This window comes from Balearica regulorum, chromosome 8, assembly GCF_011004875.1.
Source record: "Balearica regulorum gibbericeps isolate bBalReg1 chromosome 8, bBalReg1.pri, whole genome shotgun sequence".
In the NCBI taxonomy this organism is placed as follows: domain Eukaryota; kingdom Metazoa; phylum Chordata; class Aves; order Gruiformes; family Gruidae; genus Balearica; species Balearica regulorum.
In genome coordinates this window covers 8229706-8252897 of record NC_046191.1, presented here as the reverse complement: position 1 = coordinate 8252897, position 23192 = coordinate 8229706, and the positions used below count along the sequence as shown (strand labels likewise).

The 23192-nt window shown below is 35.9% G+C and overlaps 1 protein-coding gene and 1 long non-coding RNA gene across 3 annotated transcripts in view; both read right to left on the bottom strand.

The window, feature by feature from the left end:
• AGBL4 (AGBL carboxypeptidase 4) overlaps positions 1-23192 on the bottom strand; it is a 950709-nt gene that overhangs the window by 901158 nt on the left and 26359 nt on the right. For both annotated transcript variants that reach the window (XM_075759445.1, XM_075759446.1), the window contains exon 3: positions 1106-1230. In XM_075759445.1, coding sequence (XP_075615560.1) covers positions 1106-1230 — 125 coding nt within the window. The remainder of the gene's footprint in view (positions 1-1105; positions 1231-23192) is intronic.
• On the bottom strand, positions 7698-21696 carry LOC142602732 (uncharacterized). Its single transcript, XR_012836503.1, has 3 exons — positions 21431-21696; positions 21082-21116; positions 7698-7848 (listed from the first exon to the last, which is right to left on the bottom strand). It is a non-coding gene; the product is annotated as an uncharacterized LOC142602732 (long non-coding RNA).

Below are 23192 nucleotides of genomic sequence, written 5' to 3'. Positions count from 1 at the left end.
ATTATAAAAACAGACCTCACAAGTCAAACTTAATAGTGAAACCATTCTCTTTCATGTAGACAACCATGAAAACAAATATCCTGTAAGCAGTAGATATACATTGTATCTTTCTACCAGATCTCTTTGCCTCCTTGAGACAGATTCCCATTCATCTCATGACTATATAATTTGATCATAGTTGAGCAAGGCACAGCAGGGGAAAGGGTCTGTCTGATAAAGTATAAGGCTCCAGGAAGACAGATAAACAATTTCATGATTTCTAGTTGTAACAGGAATGGTACAATGGTGGATATTAAGATATTAGTCTCATAGGAATACAAATATCAAGCTTCTGCAGGTTTTTCTCTTACTAAATACGTTTTCTTCTGACAGTCTGATTATGATAAACTAAGACAGAACACCAGAAAAAAATGCTGGGTACATGTGAAAATTGGAATTAAATTTTTTTTGATTTGTCAATGTGAAAGTTAATGCATAACACGTCTTTTTTTTTTTTTTTTTTTTTTTTTTTTCCTTAGTTTAAGACAAGTGAAAAAATAGAGCAAGGAAGTTTCTTCCTCATGGGGTGTTTTTACTGCAAAGAAACATTATTTAAAAGTATGTGAAACAGTTGCCTATTGAGTTGTTTCACAGTTAAACCTCTTTCTCAAGCAGCACATTGGCCAGCAACTCCTCCTCTATTACACATCACTAGAATAACGCTGATTTGCAAGGCTACCTCATTGCTCTACATGTATTAAATGAAGGCTTGAGTGACAATATTTGAACAGCTATGATGGACTTCTTTTTCATATATTAACACATATATTTGGTTAGTATATATCAACACAAATATATAGCAGCCATTACTAATACAACTCCTATTAGCTGGCAAATGTTATACTGTCTTTGTAATTACTTCCTGTCTTAGATAGCTGAAAAACATGGTGATATCCAGTCATCCTGATACCTGCTTTTACTTATAAAAATTCAAAGAATAGAAGCACATTTTACAGCAAAATTTTAGTTACAAATCCTGGATGTCATCTTAATTTTGTTTAAGAAAATATATTCTGGAGTAAGCAATTTTTAAAGCTATCATACTGTCTAATTTACCATCACTTACCTGTGATTCTTTTACATTTTCAACAGTGAAGTTGAACCAAACTCGAAAGCGTGGGTTACAGGTGTCTGGTCTAATGAACAGGTCATACTCAAATTCTGTGATGTGGTCCACCCGTCCAAGGTTGCCTACCAAGAACATATGAGAAAGAATGCATTTTATTGAATGGCTGATAAACTCCTCAGGAACTACACTGAGAAGAGTTTTAAAAACTTTCACCTCTGCTGGTTAAAATATATAAGTTTATTAAGCCTTACAATAGTTCAGAACTATTTTTAAAAGGCTTAATTATAGTCACGAAATAAAATACATCCCAGTAAACTGCATGCATATGAAGACACCAAAAAGAAGACAACACGGATCTTTATTATTCAATCAAATTTATTTTGTCTTCTCTGATCTGATTATTCCAGTTGTGTCCTAACATTCTTTTAATTGTTTCAAATTTTTTTCACTTTTCCAGTACTGTCTCTGCACGTCTTTTAGCCCCCACCTATATGGATTTCTTTCTTTCCATTTGCTGCTCATGTTCAAGCACCTCTAAGATTAAAGAGTGCCCAGATTTCCACCTGGCCCCTCTGGCTGGTGCTCTGAGCATCCCTCTCTCCCCACAGATGGGCCAGCCTTCAGCTCCTTTGTGATTCAAAAGCTATCTTAATACTTTTCCTTTACCATTTGCAGCTACTATCACCTCCTTACAAACAAAGCTTTAAGATTGTGCCTCAGCTTTTTCCTGGTGAATTTCATGGAATAATATTTTTAACTATAGTCAGAGCTACATTGTCCCCTATGGCATTATTCAGCAAGCAACCACACTGGCTATAGAAACGAAATTCAGCACTGGGAAAACTTGCTAAGTGCTTTTAAATTGCTAAATTGCCATTTTTCCTTTGAAGTGTGCCAAGATTTTTAAAGACAGGATTTAGACTGTCCATTTCATTTATACACTACAAAAAAAAGACTTCACATTTTCCTGATCCAACCCAAAACCCAACTCATCAGGTCTTGTAGGACAGGGCCATGCTTAACTCACATGCTAAATTATACTCATTAAAAAAATAGCACTGTATGATGACCTGGGTTATGATTTCAGATATATTTGGGGATTGGATACACAGTGTTGGGTTCAAATAGTTATTTATAATGCTGTTTGAGCTAAACAACTCCCTCCTCAGCAAGCCCCATTTCAGTCAATATGAATGTGCATGGGTACTTGTACTCACTCAATGTGAGTACAAGTAGCAAAATATGGCTGATCTGCTGTTCTGGGATGGAAAAGAGACAGGAGAAAACATTTTCAACTCTGTTCATCAATATATTTGCAGGATTTTTTCTTTATCCTAAATTGTTTCTGGCTTTACTAATTGAACATTTTTAATCTTCCTTATTTTTAATGTTATCTTCTACTTTCCTACCCACATTCTTCTTTTCAGAAGAAAATTCTCTTCACTGATTCCCTCTGCAGAAAACTGCTTCATGCTAACAATCTGTTCCTAAACACTGCCTGAAGGATAAATTTGGCATATGAAATATTTGAAGGAAAAAAAACCCAAAAAAACAGCAATATTGTACAGCTAGAATACCTTTGCCAAATATAAATAATGTTATCTGCTGTATCGGGTGTCCGTGCCCAGGTGCTGGCAGTTGGGGCTCAGGGCTGAGCTCTCTGAGGAGAGGCTGGGCTGCCCTGTGCCGGTTCCAGCCAGTTCCAGCCAGTTCTAGCTGGTTCCAGCCGGTTCCAGCTGATTCCAGCCAGTTCCCCAACAGCCCCATCACAGGGCACAGCTGAGCCCCTCAGCGAAGGTGGTGGCACCTTGGTGAAAATTTATTTAAGGAAGGGCAAAAACACCACAGAGGCGTGAGGAAGTCTGAGGAGAATCAAGGCAGTCTGAGGAGAATCAAGGCTTGAGGAGGAGAAGGAGGGCAGAGGGCGCTCTGAGTGCCAGGGCAGAAACTCGCCTGTGTCCTGTGGGGAGAGGCTGGCGCAGGTGGGTATTGCCTGAGGGACCAGTGGTTGGCGGAGGGCCCAAGCTGGAGCAGGCTCTCCTGACAGGAATTGCAGCCTGTGGGAAGGGCCCAGGCTGGAGCAGGGAACTGTGTGGGGAGGTAGGAGCGGCAGAGAGGAACAGTTATGGACTGACCGCAGCCCCCATCCACCTGTGCTGCTCCTTGACCCTGGGAAACAGGGAAGGGAGGGTGGAGATGTTGGTTTAATTTCTCTTTGTTTCTTACTATCAAAACCTATTTTAACTGGCAATAAATTAGATTTCCCCCAGTTGAGTCTGTTTTGCCTGTGATAGCAACTGGTGAGTAACCTCCCTGTCTTATCTCAACCCATGAGCTTCTTCATTTTATTTTTTTCACCTCTGTCCTGTTGAGAAGAGCAAGTGAGAGAGCGGTTGGGTGGGCATCTAGCAGCTGGCCAGGGTTGACCCACCACATCTGCCTGACTTTAGGCTAAGTCCCTCACACATCTGAGTGCACTTTCTGCCACAGGGGTCAAAGCCATCATTGCTCTTCACAACAACAGAACTTGAATCTTAACTTAAACTATTATTTCCTACAGTTCCATTTTAAGCTCTCTCTGGATAAAGCTTCATGCGTGGCTGCCCAGAGTTAACTTCAACCTGAGTTGTGCGTGTGATGCTGGTGGATCCTCTCAGATTATGGCAGCAGACTGGATGAACACAGACCATGGACTAGGTCTAGCTTGTAAACTACTTGGTATACATGCCTCCCAATGATCCCAGCAAGTCCAGATATGGACTAAGTTATCTGCAACACAGACCATAGGTGCTAATTTTGATTGAATCACTTGCAAAGAAAGACACAGAAGCAATTAAATTTATATTTTAAGTTCAAAGATCATTAAAAATCTGTACTGCAAGGCATAGGAAACTAAAAGATTATTGAATAAATAGAAACAGAACAAAATGAGACCTTGATTTCTGACCTATTGCACATTTCAGCTTCTCTTTCAACATCAGACTGATCTGAACTGTATGGGGAATGGCTGGCACATTCAAAACTACCTTACAGAGTCCATAGGATCCCTAAAGTAGCACTGGAAAGCTGTACCGATGTCAGTGAAATCACCGATGGTGAAGAGCTGGCACGCTAGAACCACTTCAAACCAGTCTGCTCTGGAAAACCTATATACCTACCTCAAATTCAGCAGAATCCTTAACAATTTAATCATTGTGTGCACGACTCCCTGGGACTCCCAACACTGTTTCCTCTCTTTATCTGTAATACTTGATTTGAATACTTACCTCCCTCTTAATGCAGTATTTTTTCCTTTTGTGAATTGTATCTCACTTTATTGCTTTTTGCCCATCAAATTGCCTCTTACTAGGCTCCTTCATAGTACGTCAGCTGCCATAGTCACCTGCAGCCATTTGCAGTTTAGTATCATTTATACATTTCAGTAGCGCACTATTTCTTCTCTACGTTCCAGATGCTAAATAGGCTGGACCCAATACTGATGCCTTTGGTAACCAATTCAACAAGTTCCTCATAGCTCAGTAGGCTATTGTTCGTAATATCACAGCCTTTGCTCACAATCTGTCAGCCTAATTTCAGCCCACATAGCAATGTCATTAAACAAGAAGGCAGTTTTGGTACAAAGCAGCCTAGAACTGTAAGAACAAAACATTTCCTCGCTTTAAGAGATGCTTTGTAAAAAACTGACAAAGCCGCTGAAAAACATTTTTTTGGTGTCCAAGAATGGGTATAAACTTCCAAATGTTAATGGCATAAACAAAGTTAACAATTTTAGGTACTGCCTTCACACTGCTGTAATCATGGGAAATAGATTTATTACAATGAGTGAGAATTATTTTCCAGTACCACAGATAACACAGTGAAATGCATTAGAAACAATGAAACAGGAATTAAACATTGATTACACCATTCCATTTAGCCATTATACCATTTTAATATTTTAACATTGAAAATAAACACTTTTTTAAGTGCAAACAACTTCTAAACTGCTTTTATTTTTTAATGGCCATATAAGATTCCTTAAAAATTCTCTCTTTTTATTAAATGTATAGCAAGAGAGAAAACTGTTTAATGAACGATCAGACAGTAAAAGTCCCTCCTATGTTACAGGAATCTCTGTGCAATTACACAATACACACACTCTACTTTTTGCAGTACCTGAGATGGACAGTTTCTGTGCTGAAATGATGATAAATTTGGGAGAAAGATAAATAGCACCAATTTTGTGTAATGTACCTACCAATAGTTTTCAGTCTTGATACAACTACTGTAAGACCCTCCCCGGGCACAGTTTTTATTCTGTGTCCATCGCTAGTATGGTAATTTGTGATATCAGTAAGAGAGTCTGTTCATAACAATATTGGTCAAGTATGTTCTTTTAAAATCAAAGGAAAAAGCCTTACACTACTAAAACATCAGCTTTGCTTTACTTCACTCTGGTTCATGCCCACATGAAATCATCAGCACTCCATTCAATAAATACAGAAGCTGTATCTGTGAGATTATACATTTTTTAAAGCATCATTACTCCATAATTATGATTAGCATTATATTTGGGGATTAACATTATAAAACATAAGATAATGTTATTTAAGGTACATGTAAAATCAATGAACTCATTGAGTAATATGATCTGCAAGGGGAAAAAGCCCAATAATATTACGAGCAGTAAGATCTGAACTTACTGGTATCCCAAGACATTTGTTGTTTAATTGTTAATTTTTTATTATTATTATTATTTTACAGTTTGAGTGCACATCTGGTTATCAAATGGCTTTCTGACCATGTCTTAAAAGTAAAATAAGCAATTTATTAGAATAGCCAGCACTTTACAAATCATCATGGATTTTCTGTCCCATGCACTCTGAAATTAGTTGCGGGTTTTTTTTTTCTATTATTATTTTACTTTACAGAAATACTGACACAGATCTTTTTAAACTGATGGGAAGATGTGAACAAATCAAATTCCCAAATGTCTATAAACTGACTTTCACTTAGCCTTGGGGTTTGTTTTTAAGACATGCTCAATTTTCAGTCACAGTTCTGTTCAATACTCCTAGTGTACTGAGAAAAGAAGAGACATACTTTTCTTTAATCGTTCAAGCTGAAATTCTTAATTATATTTGCTTAAATTGCTTTACAAAGTAATGTTTAGTGCAATACTCTCAAAATGTGAACAGTGAAAGGGGTCAATAGCATGTTTCAAGTTTCTTTAAAAGTCAGAAAAAAGCCCAGCGTTGCTATTTTATTAATCATGCAACATACACTTAGTCCTCATAAAATATTAATGTATATTGCTTCCTACATCAATAAAAAGTGTACTTTACACAAAGAGAGAAAACCTGCTTAAGAAAATGCTAGCTAAACTTACTAAGCATTCTAACAATTATCATAAAAATACTAGAAAAAAATATAGATATGTTAAGCAATCCTAAAATCTTCTTAAACCACACATTGTGCTTTCCTACAGAGAATTTTAAGATAAAAAATAGACCTTGAGGGTCTTAGACAAGCCTGAGGCAATATAAAGAAAAAGGTCAAACACTGTGCTAAAAAGGACCGTTATCTTCAGAACAACAACTTATCAGCCAGCTTGCAGCCCTGCTTATTTACAGTTATTGGTCCCAGAGGAAGTGCACTTCAGCGCAGGGCGCGATTACTTTGTAATGAGTTTGCCAGAAATGGTAAAGGAAACTAATTTGTAACAATGTGCTGTTCCCTGCACATGAACTTTCTCAGACACTTTTTTTTGTCCAGCAATGAATAACTAACTTCAGCCTCCCTAATAAGCAGTGAAAACAGAAGTGCACTAAAAACGACTGAGTCACAAGCATGAATGTGCTGAAATATCAGTGATTATCCCTCTCAGCTGTCCATTACAGTAGTCCTGATGACCACCAATTCCCCTGTGGTGGATATATAGAATGCAGGTTTCAGGGGGTGGATTTGCACATGAAAATTAACACCATTTGGAAGAAAATAGCCTGCACCTGTCACAGATTAGCAACAAAAGGTCAAATGCCTCCTTTTACACCTAGAGCACTTGCATATTGTATGCCTTGCTTATGGGAGCCTAATTCTAGTTTCTTAATTCAGAAAAGTGAGCACCATGGTGAACTGAGGAGAAAAAAGAATTAAATCTTGGCTAAAAGCTATCAATAAATCTATTGATCAAGATACATATGAATGGAAGTAGCTGAGGCAATCTCTGTCTCTAAAAGAGGTAGTTTTTCAAAAGAGAATTACACAAAGTGCTCTTCTGTTTTTGTCAATATGCTGCCAGGTTTTGAAATACTATTTTTCATCCACACAATAAAAATCTTGACAAGTAAGCAATAGAAAATCACTAATACACTTGCAGCTGCATTTCAATCTATACAAATTCTTTAAACAAAAACAACCAAGGAACAGATTGGAATATACATCATTTTCACCAGTTGAACCTGGGATCAAGTCCAATATAGCCAAACAGTATTAATCTATATTTTCATGCAACATTATATTTCACAAAATAAGGTGAAATGCAGAATATGGAATACCCTCAATGGAATTCATCCTTAAAGATCACAAAACACTTTGAGATGATAATGCAAAGAAATTTTATTGATACATTCTAAATGGAACAGGAACTACAGGGACTGAGATCTGTAAAAACTTCTCTTGAGTGAAAGATTAGATATCTTCTGAAAGGAGTGCATCTAAGAATATCGGTTGTAAATTCCCACTGGCTTTATGGTCTTTGTCTGTGAAAAGAATTTATAAAAAATAGTTTGGTGAGAAGCCCTAAACAACTTCTAAATAGCATTTGATTTTCAAATAGGAAAGAAAAATCTAATGACATAGCGATGATCTCCAAAAACCTGCGACTGTTTTTGCATCATCTCCTGGACTCCTGCCCAAAGCATATGTCAAATCAAGATTCCTGAAACTGCAAAGCACATGATCTGAATAAAAAGACAATACCATAAAAATCACATATATAACACCTCGTAAATTAAAGTATACTTTAAATTGTTAAAAATGCACTTGTTAAGCTCTGCAATACAAAGTAATATCTACACTGCTACAGTTAAATCAACATTTTGGAAAAAAAAACCTCAATACTTATCATCAATATAGTATTCTTTTAAGAACCTGATGTTTCACTTAAAACAACAGCAATGCTCATGACTCAGCCTTCAGTCAAAATCCAAATCGCCTTTGAAAAATGTTCAAGACTATCAAATAAGCAAAGCATTTCCAAAGCACATGGCTTGAGAAGCTGGATGCTTCAGACTTGTAGTTGTAGTCTCTTTTCTATCCTCCCTCCTCAATTAAGCAAGGCGAAATTGCTGCATTTCCATCATGGTTTAAGTTTTTGTCAATAGTGACATCCAAAGGACAGTAAATCAGTAGCTTTTGTGAAAAGGATTGTACGGGAACAATTACTATCTTAGCTCTTGGCAGCAATGGATAAAAGGCCAGCTCCCACCACTGGAAAGGGTAGACTGAGATGTACCTATTAATGCATAATTTATAGAGGCTGAGCGATTCTGATTGAGCTTTTATTATAATTAGACAATGTGATAAAATCTAATTGTGACTGACAGCACAGGAAAATTCTAGCTTTTATACTTTTCTTGTTTATCCATGAATATAGCATTAAAATAAATTGTGTTGATCTTTTGGGTATATGAGAGTTATGGGTGTCCATTTGTTTGTTCACTATCAGTGATTCAGCAACAATACGGAGAAGAGCAGTGAACCCAAAACTTACAAATGTTCTTATCCTTTCTGACTATGCAATTTCTTTTGGTGCAATAATATTGATTTTAATGATGTTGCTCCTAATTCATAACAATAAGAACACAATCTGTTTTTCCACAGCTTTTGAGGATCACAGTCTGAGTTTCACTCTTTCCAATATTTTTCCTCATGAGTGATGTAAGGTGCGCTAGACCCATTTCCTAAGTGCGTTCTGCCCACAGTATCTGGGATCACAGTTACTGTTCCTCAGTGGTCCCAAACAAGTGTAATGAAAAGACCTATAATTCCTTGGTATTGCTGAAATATTAATGACACTGTGACCTAGATTAAAACACCTACAGGTTTTATAAATTAAAACTTTTATCTGAATTAGAGTAGGAGGCAGACTTTATCACCCACAGCAGCTAATCTGAATCATTAGGTTAAAAGTAAGTTGTGGGACTAGCCTCTGAATGAAGTGGAAAAGGTACAAGGCCATTTTTAAGCAAGCCAAAGAATTATCTTCCACACAGAAAATTAAGGGAATTGGAAACCTTTAAGAAAGAAGGACTGATTGAACAAGGAAAGAGGCATAAACCAGCTTAAATTTGTTTTATTAGTTGAAAGAAAGTGAGGGGGCACCATGCTGTGATTTATCTTCTTTTACTAAAAACAGTTACAAAAAGATTCTCATATTTCAGGAGTGTGGACAGTGCCACCAATGGATAGTTTTAGTATGGGTTCTTCCTTTCAGAAAAAAAGACTTTTTTTGGTCACTGGTGTTTGAGTGATATCTGGGTGGAGGAAGGGGAATACAGGGATTAAAATTTATTGAGTAGTATTTTTGAGGCTTCTCCTGCAATGAGGATACTACTATAGATTTCACAATATAAATAATTTTAAATTTCTAGTATGTGTTAATCCCCAAGGCCACCTGCTTACATCACTTGCGACTTTCCTTTAAAGACAATCCAGAAGAGTAAACAATACCATTCAGAAAGACAACACAAGCAACTACGACAACTGGAATATTTTCTGTCTTTCTACGTTCATGAAGAGGAGCAGTCTTAATGGTGATCCCAGTTTAGAGCACAATGAAAACCAGCAACAAGTAATCCTGAAGATTTAGTGATCATCACTGCTCAAAAAACCACCATGAGCAAAATAGCACAATAGCAAAATACAAGTACCAGATATCCCAATTTACTACAGATATCATTGTGTAAACAGCAGGCTTACACATCTATAAAGAAATTATGTAATATAATCTTGCTGAAGGAATTCACTAAGTTTTGATCAAATGAGATTGATATTTAATCAGTTGCAGCCAAAGAGCCTTATTTCAAAATTGCCCTTATCAATAAATACTGATGCTTTCAGTTAAAGGACCTAAAAACCTGGAGCTATAAAGAATAAAATGTCAATGTTCACTGTGTAAGGAAATTGTAAAGGATGGATAAAATGGAGTCAGTCTCCTGATTCCTTCTCCTGCATCTGTGAGATTCTTACGAATTACAAAATATCAGTAGAGCCCAAGACTGCAGCACAAATTCTCCAAACCAAGTCACAAAATCATGTAAATATAGAAACTGGCAGCAGTAAAGTAGCAATGCATCAACTTAGTAGGGAGTGTCAAGAATTCCTAAAAATCAGAGGCGCTCGCCCTAAGATGGCCATGGCACACCCATTACACCAAACCCACCAAATCCCCAGAAAAACAGTAGCCTACTGATTTCTCTGCTCCCTCTTTATCAGTTCCCCAAAGACCTCCAATGACAGATGGGCAGTTATTTATCCATGGCAGTGAACCTTTGTTAAAGGAAAATCAGAATACAAAGAGGTTTTGTACTGGTCTCATGAAACTCGACTTTCTTTAGCGAAGTATATGCTATCGAAATGGATACCTCATGACTGTGTGTGTATCACATCTTTCAAAGTCAAGCTCTTAAAAGAAAAGCATTTGGGGAAATTTCTGTTTGGAAGTCACTTAGCATATAATGGGTGCTATCCTAGGTAAATAATTAATAAGTTAATAAATAAATTATAACAATGTCTGCAGCCTTAACTATGGCAGCAACCACCAAGGCAGATCAGGGAATATGAACTACTGTACCACCATGGGACGTACCATTATCTCTTAATACCTACTTTGTTAGGGCCTGATGCTCAATGTACAGCACTGAAATCTGTTGCTACCTATTGTGTCTCATGTAAAACGTTCTCATATTTACCTGCTGCCTAGACATCACAGGTGTGCGAGCGACACACCAGAAATAGTTAAAAATGTTAAAAGCTGTGTATTCTTTATTCTTAAGTACATTGTAGTAATCCTATTTAGGTAATGCTTCCTACTCAATATAGTCATCATTTTGCAAAGACCCTAAGAATTCTTGTAATGCAAAAGGAAAAACAGACCTTTCATCTTGCAAGCAAGGATATTTAAGTTGATTTATTACTGTACGGTAATGTTGTAATTCTCCATTTGGCCTAGTTTGGTGCCTGATACACAGAATCACCATTTTTCCAGGGGGATCCTTCCATAGTATAACTACAAACTGCCACTTGAGGAAAATTAATTGATGGAAATCTCAGTAAGTCTGGAGACCTATAGTTAAATTATACTCTCAAGGACCTCTCCAAAGTCACCAGAGCTGTAAATAAATTTGCTTTTTTTTTTTTTTTTATTAAAAAGAAAAAGAAGAGTACTAATGGAAAGTCTCCAGTTATTGTCTTATAAAAAAATCTTGATTTTTAAATGGATCCTGAATAAGAACCTTCTTTAACTAAGAAATTACTGATTTTATAGTTAAACTTTCCTTCCCTATCTTAGACAAAAATTTCCTTGAGCAGTGGTCTACTGTAAGGAGAGACTGAATAATATCTGTCCTATATACAGCTTTTGCAGAAGAAAGTGTCTTATTTTAGTTTATTATGAAACTGAATTTGGTTCTCTATGCCATTATCAATCTAGTCACAAAAAACAGTTTGGGGGCTAGAAATGTTATTCTCATTCAATACATTAATCCCATTATTTCATTGCCTAGAAGTGAAATCTTCTAATATAATCTCCATGGTAAGATTTACAGGTAGACTTTCATGCAGCCTAGGTACATATTTTAGCCATTTCATCAGATTAGACTGATACACAACTTCGCTTTTCACTACTCCTCTGCTGTAGTTCCTAGCCTGACGTGCTTTTGTAGAACAAGGTGATTTCCGTACTTTTCTCTTTATTATACAGCATTTTGATCCTTCTGTAGGGAATGGAACTTATTTCTGTATTTTCACTTATATGATTTTCTGACTCCTGTGCCTTGCTATTTTCCTTTCCTCCAGTCACCAGCCTGTTCTGGAAGTCCTCCTTGACTTCCAATCTTACCAAGAATTATGAAATGCCAATACTGTTTATATCCTAGCTTTGCTCCAATATACTATATATAATTATGTAGTACCAACGAACTACATTATGTTGGTTTGTTTTTATAGTACTGACAGAACTTATGGCAGGCCTTCTTAACTGTATCCACATGGATGTAACAGAAAACTGCTTACTCTCATTTATCTTTGCTTAGTTAAAGCTTAAATTAGACCTTAAAAAAACTATCATCTAGTTGATGTTATTTTTTCAATCAGAAGTGATAATTTAAATATTGACATTTTAGATGGCACCAACATGTTTTTGTCTTCTGCTATGGTTAGAATATTTTATTATATCTGAATGTCTGTCTTAATTTTGTTGGGTTGTGGGTTTTTTTTCATTTTGCCAAATCCAGAAGCATTTTCTTTTATTTCAAAGTATTTCTATGTTTGTAGTAAATTAAACATTAATCTTTCTCTGCAAATGTCAAGTGATATTTAAATGTTTTTCTGGCAGATAAATGATTATTAATATTAATGCAATAAAATCACAGCTCTTTGTCCTTTCTTTGATATTTAAGAAAAAATTAAGAATGTCAAAACAGTTCTGCAAAAAGAGAATTCATTGGTCTACCATCCACTCTTCATTAGCCTGAGAGGTAAAAAATTACTCATCTTGTGAGACAATGTGTTTATAGAATCAGAAAGGGTTGAAAATGAATTACTCTATCAGTGGTAGAGTGTGTATCACTTCAATGTGAAAATGCCTTGTTAAAGTTCATTTTAATTTAAAGCTCCCTTTTTGTCATTCAAAAAGCTTTAGCACAATGAAAGAGTCTTTGTCACTTTCATAATTAGCCCCTCTTGCACTAAATGAGAATAAAATCTGATCAGAAGTCCATACAGGCAAGGTCATAAATCAAACAGAAAAGCTCCACGAACAGTCCTGTAAGATGTCCAAAGGCACACACAGCTTGGAATTAAAGCACTGTAGTCAGGATTCCCAGAAACACGGCACAAAAAAGCCCCAATAATATCTGTTTGACAGGCTAAATTTATCTCCATATTCTGTAGCCCTACAAACACATTTTGCTGTTTAGATACAAAACCAATTTCAGGACCAAGGACAATTCAGGAAAGCAAACAGCTGTTGAAGTGCTACTATTACCGTTTGCCAGCCAAAGTCAAATTAATTTCACTTAATGCTCTCACTTCAAACTGTGGCAGTAAAAAAAAAAAAAGGGGGGGGGGGCGAGGAGAAGCCATATATGATAATTGTCATAAAGCAGGAACAAAAATTGTATTAACAGGTAAAACTCCTTCGGAAGCCAAGTTTAATTTTAAATACATAAGTGAGTACACAGCCCAGCTCAAACTTAAACTGGATTTTACTCAACTTATTTTCATTTTCAGGTGAAAGTAAAAAGATATTTTGAAAGATGTAATAAAATTCTCAACCTTGGACAGTTATGGTAAAAGTGACAGCACATCACTCTCTCTACTCAGGGATCATCAGAATACCAACAGGAATCCAAGCCATCAACATATTATTTTACTCACCATGTTAACACAAAGTGAGGATTTCATCAGCAAGTGATGCCTAAAACATGGGGAGAGTGGAGGGCAAGGAGAGGGCAAGGTAGGAAGTCAAGGGGAAGAGTGTAATAAAAAGGCAGTCGGCAATGAAAATATGTATTCTAGAACAGATGTACTTTTGACAATTTGATGTATTATGTTAATGTTAAATGTTAATTTTAACTATTAATCAGCTGAGAGTTATTTGTAAAATAGCTACATCCATACAAACTGAAATTTTCACAAAACCACAAATTTATATCCATAAAGTATACATATATGTGTAGATATTTGGATATATTTCTACCTTCAAATACATTGCTAGTACATTAAAAATGTGCAGCTTTCCTTTATGAGCTTTTGTTTTCTAACAGTATTTTCTCTGCAGAACCAAGCTGTTAAAGTGATGTCTCCAGCCATGTAAACACCAAACGACTTTCAAAGTAATGGCTTGGTTGGAGGACACAGGTGGTTACATGTCTGTCATATGTTCCCAAAATTTCAGGTTACATTAATTACACAATAATCATAAGTAATTTGATTCCACATATTTAGGAGACAATTTTATGAAAATTGGTCTGCTAAGCAACAGACTGAAGAGCATTAGTGTGACAAAAAGACAGTAATGGATTTTCTCCATCCCCAGACGGTCTCACACTTCAGTTCACTAACAGGAAACTTCTCGAGTTGTTTAAAAGGTAGTGAGGACACATGTGAGTGTCCTCTTGTATACAGCCACCTGTGCTTGAGTCACAAACGAAATGTAATTTGCCTTCTCTATGAGACATACAGGTATCTAAAAAGTGCAAATTGCAAACTACTGTACAAGCAAACCAAGCCTGGGAACTGTGACGAGGGCATACAGATGATTAAAGAAAGAAAATGGATTTAAGATGGATGGGATGAGAATCTGAGTCAGACATAGTATTGAAATTGAACTGCCTAAATCTTTTTCTTGTAAGGGAGTACTCCAAAAAGCCAATAAAGCTTTTAAACAAAAAGCAGGGGTTTTTACTATATAATAAACTAGATTAATTGGCTTTTAAATAAAGAAAACTCAAAATGGCTAAGTACGAAGGAATAAAAATCAAAACAGATCTCCCCTGCCCACTGCGCCCTTGAAAGCAGATACTGTTCCCACAATTGCCATTAGTTTCCTACTCGGCGAACTTGCTAGAATTACAACAAATTCTAGATAGCCTCCACTGGATCCCCAGGAAAATACTGTCACCTCTGTGGCCAACCCTGTATCTGCTCCTTGTATTTCTCAACTGTTTTGCAGTATCCAGGTGCTCCAGCCTGCCTGCTTTCTGCGCCCTCGCCCTCACTCTCCTGCCCATGCCACTTTGTGCTCTCTAAACCATCTCACTGCTGAGCAGGCTCAGCAGCAATCAAGGGAGGGCAAAATCTCCCCTCTGTCATTCACCTTTTCGCAGGGCACAAATGAAACAAAGAACATCTCCTTCAATGGGGTTAAAGAGAAAACTTCATCAAATCACACCATAAAAGACAAACTTCCTCTCTGGTTCTCCCTAACATCTCCTGATTCTCACCTATTATGCATCCACGTGGGGACAATTCAAGTGCTACAGTCAATCAAATAATTCATAATACCAAGTAGATCCTTCTCAGCATGCCCTTAGTATTCAGCTCCTCTCACACCTCCTCATGAAAGGGAGAGAGGATACCAAAGGAGAGCTTTTGTAACCAAGGATTTCATATCTTCCCTTTTCCCCCATGCCAATAAAATATCATACCTTCGCTTTTACTTTTGCTGTTACTTTTCACCTTTATCTTCAACACACAAAACCCAGAGGAAACTATGACATTAAAAGTCCCATGAAATATGACTATTATTTTAAGTCCCAATTATTTTTAACCAAATTCTTAACCAAATGCTATTGTTACAGTGGGAAAAAACCCAGCACCTCTGCCAACTGAGTCTAAATACAACCAATGCCTTTCTGACTGTCAAAACTGAATTACTACAACAGAAACAACCTGAAGAAACAGGTCTTTATATTGCAGCTATATTAGCAGGCAATTAATGAGAGCCAGAGAAGCAGGGTGGAAGGGTATGAGACACGGAGACAGGAGGATTATATCCATTAAATAGAGGCAAGTAAGCTCCGTCTAGCTAGGCTAATAGGAAACCCAGAGTTCTGGAGGAGAAAGTGTGGCCTCACAATTCATAGGCATGTTCTCAGCTTCTCTTTCTGAGCCCTTCCACCATACCGCAGGTCTGATCTCCATCTACCTGCTACGACAGGCAGCACTTGGTCTTACAGATATCCATTTGTTCCTAAAGAGGAGGCACATAACCTTAACCCTTCAGTAGGACTTCAGCTGAGATGCTTTGATCTTTGTAATGTTTATTCAGCATTTAAAAAGAAATTGTAAGACAAGAGCAGACCAATTATTCTCATATTACTCACATCTATATATAGGCTGAAGTGTAGGGTATAGTCAGAGACACATTTGAATCAATAAGCTATTTGCAAAACCTTGGATGGGCTAAGTGGGAGGTTTGCACTATATAAAGGCATGGTCTGCAGAGATGCTCCTATATTAATAGACAATCACATCGCATACTGACTTTTTCTGCTCTTCTAGTAATTCTTTGATATACAGAAGTTTCTAGCCCATTAAGACACCCAGTTAAGCTTGATTTAGGAGTCTAATTAACTGGATTAAAATTAAATTTTCATTTATTTGACTGTATCTTCAAATTTATTCTCACTAGGTCTGTGTTTGGTAGGACCGTATTTTTCCAAAAAGAAAGAAGAAAAATAAAAAAAGAAATATATAGAATTTCAAAACAGACAAAATCTTCTTACAAGTTATTTCACAAAAACAGAAAAATAAATCAATATTTTTAAAGCAATTAGTATTTCAATCACAATACAGTGATTGGTGAACTGTGTTGTTGTTTCTCGTGGACACGAAGTGACCTTGCTCAATTAAATAGTTCAAATGTTGCTTTTGAGTCTTCAAAAGCAGTGACATACACACATTTAGCAGTACTATGTATATTCAAAATTAGTCTTACTGGATTTCTAAAGAGAGGTGCCACTTACCTCTATTTATGTAAGAACCCAAAGAGGTATCAAACCTTTTCAATTAAAAATAACAACAAAACCCACTACTTTTGTTATATACTGTATTGTACTTCTAATAGAACACCCTGTCAGTGAATCCATAGCAAGGTCATTTTGTACCAAAATTTAATCTTAAAAATAATTCTTTGTTCTCATATAAGAAGCTTCTGGATTATTAATACAAAAGTCCTTTAACACATAAAGCATATTAACTATAAGATAAAAGGGTTAATTAAAATTACTTCTTTAAATATATCCGAGGTTCATTTCAATTTTAAGTCTGAATCTACATGCGTGCACTTTACAACACATTCATTATGACATACAAAAATCTTTTTTCTCTATTACATGCATTAGAAAGATTTATTACATTATGAAACATTGTGCAAGCAGTTGCATAAGGTGATAATTGTTCTGTTAAGAAGTAAGTAATTATTCGTGGTTCCTAATTTTAATAATATTCTAGCTCTTTAACTTTTATACCATGTACTCCTTTCATTTATTTACTTAGAAATAAAAATGTGGATATTTAATGTACTAGTAGAACAATTTTTAGATGTTACTATTGTTATATCAATACTGAAAAACTTCTAAATAAAAGATATATTAACATACGTCACTAGCTTTAACCAAATAGACAGGCTTTTTCAAAAGCCAGTTGTCAAAACTGCGAACTTATAAAGTCTTTGTCTTCATTTTCATGTTTTTACCATACTGACATGAAAACATTACCTCTGTGACTGAAAGATGACTTTCTGTCACACTGCTGATGTGCAAGGAAGTCAGCAACAAAAGGACCTTTTGCTTTTGAACACTCCAGGCTCACAAGAAAAATGGCAATCCCATTGTCCGCTCTAAGGCTGGAAATAGTTTATTTATAGAATTACAATTAAAACTAAAATGAGTTCTAATTCTGAACAGGTGGGTAGCTTTCTGTAATTCACTAGGATGGCAGGAGTGCTGTAAAAATCAGTTTATAAGCAAAAATATTTCTTTTACAAATCAGAATATAATAGAGGATATCAGGAAACCTGAAGGACTATCATATTTTGATTAATAAATTAATAAAATAATAAATTAAATTTATAAATTTAATTAATAAATTAATAAATAAAATTTGTCATCAGCAAATTGATTTTGTTAAGCACAAACAAAACTTCACTTGCAAAACCCAGTTCTATACACGCTGAGGGATTTGGCCCCTGCAGAATCAGGGATTACAGTCACATGGATGTTAGTATCATTCTTTTTTCCCCTTTCTCATTATTTTGCATTTGCTTGCTGTATCTTACTGCTGATAAGGCCTAGAACCCAACCTGAAACAGAACCCACAGAAACAGACCTTAGCCTGAACATACTCCATTAAATTGTGTGGTTCAAGGTAGCACCACCTGTGTGTATCATACTACAGGACAATTACACTGTTTAGTACTCGCATAAGGAACTGAGTTTCCACATTCCTCTGCAAAGCATTTGACATAATGATACCCAAACCATATTAGGACATTTTTCTGCTATCATCTGGCAAAAAATAATGAAAATGGAGTAATGATAGGCTAATTGATAGGCTAATTTTTTTTCTCTATTACTGCAACACAAGATTATTTTATAGGACTAGAACATGTTAATTAAGAATACTGCTAATAAATAAGTTTATTTTATTTGGTTAGATTTTCTTGAAATCTTTCCACAAGACTTGAAATAATACACAAACTATATCTTTCAAATGTGGCATCCACAGTAAAATCACACTGCATTGCATTAATCAGCCTATACTTAATTTTCTCCATGTTTTCTAATTCAAAAACTTCGGAATTTTATTCAGCTAAAATATACTAGCTTATATTTGCTATCACTATGAAACCACATAGATAATAAAGACTAAACCACAAATATCAAATTATAGCAATACAACTTTCTGATTTCAGCATTCTTTCTTTCTCATATGAATCAACAATTTAACATACATCTTCCAGTTATTATTATCAGTTAACAGAGCTTGTTACAGTACTCTCAAAGCACACAATATTGATTATCTCCTCATCTAGGTTAAATCAGCCAAAACTGAATAGGTTGCAAAAGATAATGCTTGTTCTCCCTACTCTTTCTTTACTCAGCTGGTTCATTCTTCATTAGTCTGAGTCAGTGGAGATAACCTAACACAATTTTTCCAACAGTATTTAATTTTCCTGTACTGCTGGAATAATATGTTATTGTTATGTTATATCTGAAATAATATCTATTATTCCTAATATCTGTTGAAGCATGGCAGACTCTAAAATAGCAATCCTACAAAGGAAAGTCCATCTTATCCACTGCTTTGTTCAGTTTTAAAGAGTAATCAAAGGTGTGGGCTTAAATCCAATTAGTGTACTTTTCAAAGAAGATAATGTCAAAAAGCTTCAAATGGTGAATCTACTGTATAACACTGAAGCTCTTAACTTCTGTGAGCCTCAGATTTCTGAACTATAAAATGAAAACAAAAGCACCTTGTAAAGCACACGATGATCTCCTGCAGTAAGGGATTATAAGCATAAGCTATTATTAACTAGGCTAATATTCTAAAAAGAAAATAAAATTAGAGGTCTTGGAAGTGGTGTATTCACATCCTAAGAAGTATCTAGATGTCATGATTGTTACACTACAGACATATTGAACAGACACTTTTAATTGAACTTGATTGTAATCACTCCGAATGTTCTTATTTTCATGCCATCTAATCAGTTACCTTTCTTCTAGCCTTCACTCTTACTGACCTCTGGCCCACTGAATAACAGAACATTTTCCCAATTTCCACATGACTATTAATTCACAGAGAGTTTCACAGGCTTATGATCTGACCCAAAGCCAACAGAAATCATAGTTTTGCAGAAATTTTTCCACTGGTTTCTGCCCTGGACCAGTCACTGAAGATTTGGAATCTGTCAACATAGATCCCCTGTGCTTGAGAAAAGATTTAAAGTACAGAGCTGAAGGTTTTGGTAAGTAAGAACCATTTCCTGTCCAACAGAACACGCAGACTGATTAAGGACAAATAATCACCAAACATCAGGACAACAGTTCAGATCCCAGTTCCTTTAAATGTAAAATAAATAAATAGACAGACAGACAGATAGATAAATAAATAAATAAAAACAGAGAAAGGATTTTGGAAAGATGGATTTAAGAAAAACTTTCAAGGAAGAACAGTAAGGATATTTGCAGAGGAAATCACGTGAAAATGGAAAACCATGACTGAAATAAAAGGGACAAAAATGTTTACTGATGAAAATGAAAATGCAAATGCAAATATGAGGGAAGGAAATAAATGGATCACTAAATCCAAAAGGATAAAGAGGACACAGATGGGAATAATGAAAAACAAAACAGATGCTAATGGAAGGCCCATAACATAGAGTCCTAGAGATGAGGATAACAAGGTCTAATTTGATATACCATTCAAGGTACAGGCTCAAGAAGTGGGGCTCAACATTCTCTCAACATATAAAAGAAGATACTTCAGCAATAACATTACAAAAATGCAGAGAGGAAAGAGAAATAACAGGTAGGATAACATTGTGATAATCAAGTAGGAGGATGACAAGTGTTTGGGATAAGTGAGAATGGATCAATCCTGAAGCTACTGAAAGAGAAGAATCAAGGAAATACATGCAGTAATAATCAAAAGTCAAATTACAACTCGCTATCATCTTTTATGTTTCAGATGACAGCATAAATTCATCATAACATTGCTGCTCCATTCCTTGTCTTAACTTCATTGTTTAGCAAGGAGTACATCTACAACACATTTCAGAGGAATAAGAGCATCTGTGTACATCACATTACCCAGCCCAGACTCAAATTAGCTGGCTCTGGTATTCTGACAGCAGTGTACCTGTAACAGCACAAAACTCCAAGTGAACTAACCATCCCACTATTCATCCAGTCTCAAGACATTTGGGCTGTGCTAACATTGCTGTGCAATCCAATTTGACTGTGCCTACACAAGTGGCAGTCAGCTCAGTGCAGGTATATGTGCAATTATATGATCACTAGAGCATTGAAGATATTTCATTTTACAACTTAACAGTAATACAAAAGCTATATGTACAGCATTATATAAATGAAACTTAATAAAAGTAAATAAAATCTGCAAATAAGAACAAATCTTCAAAAAAGAACAAAGACAAAAAATGAACACAAATGTCAAAAAAATTATTAGTCGATCATTTCAAAACTCACTGTGAACATAATTTCTTAAGCTGACCACCAAAATGCTGAAAGGAAAAAAAATCTAGATTTATTATTCCTTAGTTCTATATATTTTTATATTGCATTCATGAAAAAGACTTAAAAGTTTTTCGTATCAGAAATTTAATTTACAATTTTAGAAAATTACTAAAAAATAATTATTCATAATGAAGTACAGTAGCAACAATAAACATTCAAAACCATTTTTTTGAAACAGAATAAATCATACTTCTTATGAACAAAAGTTATCTTACAGTTTCAGATGAGAGAAAAAGACATGTGATTCTACCAGAACTTGTTAGAATATAATAACAGCCCTTAATGTAATATGGTAATTTACCTTCACATTATGTTATTGTAGTAGATCCTGGAATTCCAGTAGCTGTCTAAAGAACACACAGCGATAATATATGGTTTGTTCCCAGTTTGTTTGCAGAAAGTCAAACACTAAATCAAAATTAGCATGCTAAAGGCTGAACCTACAAGGCAATTAGGTTACTAAACAGAATCAATAAATGCAAAATGAAGCTCTGCATGTATCCAAAATAATGTGTTTCCCACCTAATAACTTGTATCCAAATTCCTGTTAGGCTGAGCAAAATATTCTGAAATATTTTCTCCTAAAATCAGATAGTATGAACCTGAGAATAAAAATACTTTTAGTTTATGGAGAAACACCTCTTCTGAAGTAAGTTTTTCAACCAGTAGTCTTTCAAAAGTACAGACCATTATGTATTTCAGAGTGTTTTGTCTCTTCTTGCATTACAGCGGCAGCTCAAACAAGCAAAGATCTTAATTTGGCTGGTTAACTTTGGAACAGCAGGCAGTTGAGAATTTTAAAACAATTTAGAGAACAACAAGAAGAACAGAATCTCTCTGAAATGTATTCTAATTTGGGGGGGGGTGGGTGGGGGGAAGTGGTAATCTTCTGGTTTCCAAGGGATGTCTGGAGATTGTCTAGTCCCCCAGGCCTGCTCAGAGCAGGGTCATCAAGAAGAGGTTGCTCCATATTGCATCTACTCAGGTTTTGAATACCTCCATGGATGGAGACTCCACAGCCTCTCTAGGCAGCCTGTTCCAGTGTCTTCAACTCATTTACCAAAAAAAAAGAATAACATGTGATCGCACAAATAATTTACCTGGAGCTGGGAAGCAAGTAAAAGAAATACTGTTCTCCCCGTTAGTGGTGCCTAAGCCACTCGGTCAAGGTGACTGAGCAAATCAGCAGCACCACATGCCGCACGTCACACGGCAACTGAGAACCAGCAGCACCGCACCGCTGTGCAGCACAGCTGACATCCCTTTGAGTGCAGGACCTGATGCAAACATTTCAAATCTATTTTCTCTGCTTCAGTCCCTTTCCTTCTGTTCCCTTATTCTATTTGATCTAGTAGATATAACACAAGATATGAAATTTCCTAAATTTCATTCATCATTTGATTCGTATGAAATGGATGCAAAGCACTCAACATTTCTCAGCTGTTTTGCACTCATTTCACACAGCTGAAATTTGCTACAAAAGGTGCTAGGCAGTCAAGAACCAAGTCTTTTGTGCTGCTGTCTTCTGCAAAACAGGGATAATGTTACAGGTTATTGAACTAACTGAACAAAATACCACTCTTTAGTCTAGCAGAATATTTCAGCCTTCTCCCAGATGAAAATAAAGCCTTTCCATTACCTCTTAGCTCCAAAATATTTACTGTTCTGATGCCACTTTATCTTTTATTCTCAGCACAGCCATTCCTTCTGATAATCTATATAGCACCATCTGCATAAGCAGAGTAAAGAACACTTTTCAATTTCTTCTAGTTCTGAATGGCTCTGATTTAAAAAGACAGGTTAAGGATATAAACAGAACACTGAAGGCAGAGAACTACTTTGGGGAAATAGCAAGGAGAAGCTTCCCTAACAAAATAAACAATGACAATTTTTTTCCACTGGCACTGCTCTTCACTGTATTTTCCCTGGGTTTGAGAACTCAGCAAGATGTAATTCTGGAAGGGTGGTTGGCAGCTCTTTTTAAGGCTCAAAATCAGATAAAAAGCTAAGGTAAAGCGAAGGTCTGCACTGCACCCAGCAGAAGAGATTGACCTGGACCTACC